General features: G+C 38.2%; 1 protein-coding gene across 1 annotated transcript; it reads right to left on the bottom strand.

The window, feature by feature from the left end:
* Nucleotides 1-2554: 2554 nt before the first annotated feature.
* cdkn2c (cyclin-dependent kinase inhibitor 2C (p18, inhibits CDK4)) lies at nucleotides 2555-8245 on the bottom strand. Its single transcript, XM_085982903.1, has 2 exons — nucleotides 6612-8245; nucleotides 2555-3946 (listed from the first exon to the last, which is right to left on the bottom strand). Exons 1-2 carry the CDS (start codon nucleotides 6747-6749, stop codon nucleotides 3599-3601), a joined length of 486 nt encoding a protein of 161 aa, XP_085839029.1. The 5' UTR covers nucleotides 6750-8245; the 3' UTR covers nucleotides 2555-3598.
* Nucleotides 8246-8839: the final 594 nt, after the last annotated feature.

The following is an 8839-nucleotide window of genomic DNA, read 5'->3' as shown; positions in this document are numbered from 1 at the left end:
TGTTTTAGCTACATGCACTAATTTTAGTAAATAAATTCCTTACACATGGGTAAATGTACTTCGAGTGTATATTTACTTAATTAACATCTACCACCATTCACTGCAAAATTTTGATGTTTTTCTCTTTCACCAAAGTTTGGAATTATGACATAAATTTATCAGACGCAGAACATCTTAGTGCAGTTTCTATGTTTTTGTCCAGCAGTTGGGAGCGATACTTTGACTTCATCAGTGATTGCTGAGACTGTTTACTCGCAGGAGATGCTCCTTGCCCTTTGCCATGCCCATTGAGGCTGCTCGTTATTGGTTGGGTTTGCTTGCTTCCGATTGGTCAAGCTGACCGGGATGACAGCTCCCCTCCCCATACATAGTTGTTGGTATTTCCATGATGCTGAAGTCTGGCGTTTTCACCCGTACAACACACCATTTTAGCAGATAACCAATAAGCAGTAACCATGGAGGTAAAGCACGCACAATAAAAAGAATTGGCACTCCACTTTTAACTTCCTATTTTACCACCAAACGCACAAAAAGGTTACAGTACACATACATACACCCTGCGAATATGAGTATTGAGATCGCATGACCGCATGTCTATTCATTTTTTGAATTTACTAATCAAAAATGTAATTAGCCACATCTGGATTGCCAATTAGTCACATGTGGCTAGTGGCTAACTTATTGGACAACATTGCTCTGCAGTTAACATAGGTGTCATACCACTACACTTCAGCATCCATCGAGTTTAAAGCGGACTTCTGCGACGTTCTGCTGGTGATAATATTTGCTTACTTCATTTTGTATTTACGCGACTGCTGTTTTGTTAAGGTTAACAAACCTGCATTTCTGTCTTGACGGAGCGAGCAGTGGGAGAGGAAGTGAGTCAGGGACGGGTTTCTCTGACTGAGGATCTCACAAGCTGTCAGCAGTTGTCCTCCTGGAGCGAGCGGACTCACACACTTTCAATCCACGATACCTTAGTTCTGACACCGATATTCAAGCATTTTCCCTTCACTTCGAGGTGACGGGCAAATTTGACAGGTTCAATATGACCCTGTGCATCCGAAACGTCACCTCACTCGCCCAGCGCTCAGCTAAGCGGTTTATGGACGGAAAAATCAGCACAATATTAATATTCATCAATACGTTTTTAATATGTTAATCCAAAAGTATCATTTTTTTAAGAAACAACATTTAACTTTGGGTTTTTTTCGTGAGCACTTCTGCAACAGGAAGCACAACGTCTCACGTATGACGCCGGGAGGTGTGGTGAAATTAGACGTTTTTTCCTCTCATTTCCAACGTGATTTTTTTTCGAAATCAATATTTTGCAATAAAAGATTCCGAAAAAATACACCGAAAAATCAAATACCTGAATTGGATAATCAATGATCAGAGTGGGCGGCGGGAAAAATATTCGAAATATTCAAACAAGGCAAAAAAGAGGAAAAGAAACTCGGCACAAATTGTAACGGTTTTTTCTGATCGCATCAGTTGCGTTTTTTTAAAAAAAACAGCTCCCAGTTTTATTTTATATAATAGGTTGAGAAACTTGAGGCAAATTGCAGGATAATGTCCTTGGTTTAGGAGTCTTGCTTTATTTTACAGAAATATGGGCCTACAGCAGTATCTGCAGACTGTCACGGCAGGCATGTAAACATGTTCGCTGCATTCATATTGCAAGTCTTCATGTTTCCACATTTCGGATCACTTTCGATGATTAATTCACCTTTCCATTTATCACAAAGCTTTTTATCGCACGCCTTTAATTTTAGGATTTCAATAACAATCGCTAAATGTTTCGTTTTTCCAAGATACTTGTTACGATATTCCGGTTTTGCTTCCTCATAAAGATATTTTCAGTAAGCTTGCTTTTGTGTGGGAAGCAAGGACTGTATTTTGAACAAATAGCGATAAAAAATAAATACACCGTGATGCTTTTTTCCCCAAATGCTGTCATGAATCCGTGCGCGCCTTGTATATTGCATACGCACAATATTGTGCAATTCCAGAATTAAACCTTTGAGTTTTATAAAACTGATATGTTAGAATGTATCTATTTCCGTCTATTAACGTGCAGTGAAATTGCCTACAGCATTTGTGAGATTATCCAAACACTTGCTTCAATGACACTTTACCTAGTCATCTTCCTCAAGCATTGCCGTCAATTGCAATCTAGAATCTTTTCTATTTATTAAACAGTGACGTGCTCCAACATCGTTCTTTAAGACTTTTCGTTAAAATATAAATCTGTTAGGTCACAAAGATTAATTTTCTGTTTTATAAAATTAAAAGCTCTTTTCGATAAAATAATGTAACTGCGTGAAACCACTACATTTAAGATGTCAAAATATTGATTTGCTTAAACATAATACCGTGTGGTGTGAATTTATAGTGTAGAAAAAAATTTCATCTGTTTTTCAGCCATGGCTTCTTCCGTGAAATTATTGATCACTATTGAGATTGCGACAGAAAATGTGACCTGTCAATTATAACAATATTAGTCAAAATACACAAAACAATTCAACAATGTTAATAAATTAAGGAGCAGCCATCAATATAAACGTTTTTATTCCACACATTGTTCCGTTTGAATGACACGCTCTATTAACTTTTTCAGATCTTTTATAAAAATACCCTTTATTATATGGATGCCCCCCTGTGATTTGTAGAGGAACCCAAACGTTATTAAATTGTAACTTTTATGTTACCTACCACAGTAATAAAATTAATTAATTCAGGAAATGCAACTCCATTCACAGCATTAAAAATAGATACCTTTTTACACTTACAAGGAAGCATTTATTGGACCAAAAGAGCAGTTAAATCTTTTATAAATTATATAGCCTATTTTGATACACTTCAACACCATGAAAGCAATGCAATATTTACATCGAGTAAATAAAAAGCTTATAACTTAACTTTCATTAAAACAAACTAAACATATTAAATAATGTTTATCAGCTACATCTCTGCTTTCAATTATGAAGACAGGCAGAAAGCAATGCTTCCATGCCAGTCCACTGAAAATAAAAGATACACCAATTTAATGAAACAAACACAAAGTGTTAGGCATTTTAAACAATGTAGAAACAGAGTTGTTTATAAGATTGTCAAAACAGCTATGTTCCCAAGAAGCGGCAAATATTCAACAGCTGTGTAAAGGCACAGGACATTAGTCTCAACCGATTAATGCAACCATTGCAAATTATCCCTTGTGTTAGCTTCATTGTTTTAACAATGTAACAATTTTATGTCAAATATTACATTGCAACACTAAACCGTGTCCTTAATAAATGGTATCTTGTGTACCGATGGAACATCAACAATGTTTGCCAGATTCTATTTTAATACTAATTTACAACATACAGAGTGAATTTAGCATGATGGCATGAAAAATATATACATGTTTAAAAAAGCATTGGTTGGCACTACCCACCCCCCCCTGCCCCACACACACACGCACTAAAAACAGTCAAGGAAATAAAGTACTATTTATATGGAATTACAAATAATGGAAATCAATAAACCAATGTATATATGTTAGCTAACAATTACAATAAATACTACAAGGCTGCACTTGCTTGTTACATTTTTCCTATAGATTTTGTTCCATCCATTGCACCGTCTCCGTCCTCTTGTACATCTGGGCTAGCTCATAGGGAGTCTGTCCCTTTTCGTTTTTATGTGTGAGGTTTGATTTCTTTGCCAAAAAAATAATTACATCTGTGTGACCTTCCTGTGCAGCAAGATGGATGGGCAGATTACCCTCAGAATTTTCAATATTAACATTTGCCCCAAAGTCCACCAAGGTTTTCAAAGTGTCCAGAAAACCTTCCCGAGCCGCATCGTGAGCTGGTGTGAATCCGCCGTGATCTTGCTGGTTTGGTTTAGCTCCAGCTTTCAGTAATGATTTGGCTATTATAGTATTACCCATTTGCATCACCTGGAAATATAGAAAGGGGGTAAAAAAAAGTGTGTGAAAGAAAGAAAACATGAAATGTAAGATTGTACCACCACATACATCTAAAACTAACAAATTTTAACATTACCGGATTAAAGGGTGTACTGCAAGACTAACATTTTTTCTCTCTACAGGACTATTGTAAAACCTTATGTAATGTATGTTTAAGTCTGTTAACTACGCAAATGAGTGCAATAAACATCCATTTTAATCAAATACTCTAATCCTTTTTCCTAAGTGTAGCGAATAGCAGAGTGGGTCCAGGTGCTACATCTCAACATTTCCAAATAACTTTTAATTTAATGAAATTCGTGATGATGTTTTGCCACAACTATTGTTTAACAGTTGTTAAATATTGGACCAATCTATTTCTATATTTTATCTGAACACTTTTCACTGATGGAGGTGTGGTCTTTCGGATCAGACGTTAAACCGAGACCTTGTCTGCTCTCGGGTGGGCATAAAAGATCCTATGGCACTATTTCAAAGAGCAGGGGAGTTATCCTGGTGTCCTGGCCAATATTTATCCCTCAATCAACATAACAAAAACAGATTATCTGGTCATTATCACATTGCTGTTTGTGGGACCTTGCTGTGTGCAACTGGCTGCCGCGTTAACCTCACAACAGTGACTACAAAAAAAGCACTTCATTGGCTGTAAAGCGCTTTGAGACATCCTTAGGTCGTGAAAAGCGCTATATAAATGCAAGACTTTCTTTTTGATACTAAAGAAAAGGACATTTTATTTTTACAGGTCAATTCTGGTTACCTGTAGAGGCATTAATTGATTTAATTAATTTATTTGAATCAAAACGTTTGGTATTGCATATATTTTACTGCACAGTTAAAACGCGATTCGAGGTAAACCACAAAGTGTTTCGAGAGGCAAGATAGTGATGCATAAAGCAACCATGAACTCTTATTTTCATAATGTTTAGTGCAATCGACCTTTAAATATAGAAAATAAACAAAAATTGTGATTTTGCTAAAACAGTAATCTTTACATTATGCAAAAAGGAAAGCCGTTATTTAAAATCGTGAGTACACCAGGAGCCGGTGTCCTATCCTCTTACGTGTAAGGTAATTCGGAGGGGAGAGGGACTTTAAAAGCTAATATATAGTAGTTAAAATATGAACATTACAAAATATTTTGCTTATTTACTGTGTCTCGAAATGCAGGTTTATACTGTCGTTCCAACAAATAAGTATCTGCATGTCAAAATAATGGTAACGTCACTATTTTATTTTTATGTTTTCATTTTACTGTGATTCCTATACAATATCAAAGTTCAGTTCAAAATGAAATATTACACGGGGTAATCGAAACTATTGAATCATATACTGTTGTTTAAAATTAAAATGTAGCTTCTTTATCATGTAATTGGGGAGCTGCATTGTTATCGGTAGCCGAATCACAGCTTCATTGCGATTAACATACTGGAGCAATAAACACCATTTTAAACTCAGTACCACAACTGGTTTTAGCGCAATAGCTTCTTGTCATAGGATTGACTCCATTAAAACTAGATCTTTAATTCCAATAAAATACTGTGGTTTATTTGGTCGTGAGTTAAGTATTTTATGTAAAATATTTAAGCAAACCCCACCGTATTGAAAACGAATAAAATACTAATACCTAGTCTGCTCTCTGAATTTCTGAAATCAATTATCAATTTCCTCTAAACAGTTTTTATTGCAGTAAACTACTTTCTTATTCTGCTTCTAAGTCATTTCCAGCATCCAGTTGCCCAATAGTTGTTGCTTAATCCTGAATGCATGAAACTAACCTGAAATGTGCTACCATCGGAAAGTTGATAATGCAATCTTTATATGCACATATACATTTTTGTCGAAACATAAAATAAATGACTGCAATGGAGATAGATAGGCGAAGATATATAAAGCAACATTTATACAGTCTGGGCACTCTGACGTAAATTAAACTAACGTGATTATTAATTATTTACCACCTCTAAACAGTTGATATTTCTAAAATATAATGGGCCCATCGTCGCTAAAACGCATTTGTTCATAGCAAAATCAACTGCCTTCGTTTGCTAATTATCGGTTTTTCGGTGACTTGAGAAAGTTAATATTATGTACAAAAAGGCCTTGAATCAGTGTCGTTTCTACAATGTTGTATTCTTGCCAGTACTTCAGTTATTTGAAACCCGATAAATGCACCGTGACAATCTGAAACATTGCGTGGATCCGAATGATGTACACTGCAAATAAATAATAAATAAAAACGTGCTGTCGAAGATAGTCCACGTTGCAATCCCCCTGCATTTCTGTAAGCATCATACAACTGAAAACGTGAACTTTTTATTATTTCTTAGAATTTCATTTTTAGAAGTGGGGAAATCGCATCGTCCCGAAAGATACTGGTTTGATCATTTGATCAAGTACCATTATCAAAGCAAAATGCATTTTGTTTTTACCAAGGTGTTTTGAAATTCAATGGCTATTTCAGCAATGCGTCATTTACTGTATCTACTGCTGTCTGATCCATACTGACACATTGACGAAAATAGGTGGACGTTATTTTTTTTAGAAAATAAAATACAATGCATGTAGGACAGCGCAGACTTTTTTTCTCAAGGATGAAAATGCAGTGCGTAGTGTAGAAAAAAATAGTTACACCAACCTGAAGTGCAGTTCTGCCAAACTTATTGATTGCACCCACTTTCACCCCGTTTTCTAGCAAAGTGTTGACTTCTTTCGAGTCTCCTTTGGCTGCAGCGCTTGTTAGTTTGTCACCGTCTGATCCATCAGCTGTTTCCATTATTAATCCTTCAAAAATGTCGAAATCCGAAAAGCACAGACGCCAACAGGTATGGTGGAGATGAAGAATCTGGCCCCGCTCTGCAGTATAGTATTTACTAACCTAGAGTAATTGATGTGTGATCCCTAGTAATGACGTTGCCCGATCCGCCCCTTTTTTTCTCATCAATATAATACACGTGATACAAGTCCAAGGATAGCTTGGCTATCTCAAAGTTAACATTTTCAAGTGATTTGTGCCATGTTCCCACAGATGCACAAAAAATATCAAAATTCGATTAACTTCTTGTCAGCCGCTGCGTGGATATTTAGTATCTCACCTACACGATTCTAAAAAATCTTGAAATAATTTCAGAAAATATAGCAGTTGAATCAGTTACTGTATCCCCGATAGAGATACAATATTTGAATGTTTTGCAGTTTTCCCGCCCATTTTGCAACTGTTACTTCACTGTAAATGAAAGGCTGCTCTCGGCAGCAAACTCCGGCTTGTTCGTAGATTTATGTTTTTTTGGGTTCCACTTACTCTTTCAGTCAAATTAAATTGCAGAAAAATGCCATACAGCTCCGTTCAAAGAAAGTGAGTCTGTCAGCTTTGACATGTCCAGTCCCGGGCTTGGAAGGCAGCGGCTGCTCATTGCGGCGCTGTCCTCGTATTCCGAGCAGGAAAGTAAGTTGCTGCTGCCCCGGTTAATGTGCAAATGTTCACGTTTAAAGTAGCCGTTGTGATCCAGTCACAGGATTCGTGCAGTTGCCGTCGCAACGGTAAAGGTTGCCGTTTTGCTCCTTATGAAAATGCTGGCGGTTTCGTAATTGCTGATCGCTTACAACAGTTTTGCAAAAAAAAACTTATTGACATCATCAAATTTTAAAAATGAGCGCTTCTCAGCTTCTGCCAGTGCCGCCCACACTCTGCGTCGTAACGGAAACGGCAGCCACGGTTTAAAGCTGGAAGCTGTGGCCAGCGCGGACTGACGCTCCGGGTTTTGTGCTCTGGGCGCTCGCTCTCCGGGCTCTCTGCTCGCACATTAACCTTTGCAAAGGCGTCTCCGTTATACTTTTCGCTGACGGAATCCCAGTAACGGACGCGGACGAATTTTAAACTGTACAATGTAAATTGAAAGAGCCAATCCCCACTCCCACTCCACCTATTAATCTGCTGATTTGCATTTTGCACGCGAAGGTCAGACCAGAGGTTTCTAGTCCGGGCCCTTGGTGTCTCAGAACTGGAGGGTTTTTCGGCTTCTAGCTCTCACGGCGGAGCGTGTGCAGGGGGAATAGTTAGGTTAAGCAACGTCGATACAACTCGCCGTCTTTCGGCCACCTGTCTAACACGCGTACCGTTCCCAAGTTCAGGTGCCGTCTTTTGTAAATGCAAACAAGATCTGCCGAGACTGACAAGTTGTCTAAACGGCCCGTTGTGGTCGGTCCCCTGAGTAGCGCTCACTGCAGACAACTGTCACCACAGGAGCAAGTTCAGCCATGCCTGAGGTAGCTGAGCTGAACTATGTATTCAAGATGGTATCCTGCAAATCATTACGTGTATGTATAACAGTAACAGGACCCATGCCCCATTTAAATTAGGCGCAGCACTCTGGTGTGAAGCAAGAAGAATTTCGATCTAGAAAAAAAAACTCCGTTTTAAAAATTGCATGGGATCAGACCAGAGCAAGGACCCGAGGAGTGGAAGGGCAGCAACTCTGTAGAGGGACTGGCCAATTAAACATAAGATGACCTACGGCTGCTTCTCAAATGTCAAAGACCTCTTAATCATAAGCTGCCATGACTGTACCTTGAATGAAAACTTCGCACAACACAGAGACATTACACTGTAGGCTATGATTTTGAAAACTATTTTCTTCCCTAATATCCTGAGGGCACTGACCCTTCCTGGGGCACGTTGCTGTAGACACCAGTGGCCCTCTGGTGCCGTACAAAAATAACCATTCTTAATGTGTGAGCCTAGACAGTAACCACCAGCAGGCTATTCAACTGTAAGAAACATCACCATCGAGCACAGTCCTGGCCCCTTTAGGTATCTGTACACATGTACTTTACATCAGGATTTATTGGACAGCCTTCAGGAGCAGA

The sequence above is a fragment of the Somniosus microcephalus genome, chromosome 3 (assembly GCF_052327205.1).
Source record: "Somniosus microcephalus isolate GS21.2 chromosome 3, FLI_Smic_1.0, whole genome shotgun sequence".
Lineage (NCBI taxonomy): Eukaryota > Metazoa > Chordata > Chondrichthyes > Squaliformes > Somniosidae > Somniosus > Somniosus microcephalus.
This window is presented reverse-complemented; position numbering and strand designations above follow the sequence as displayed.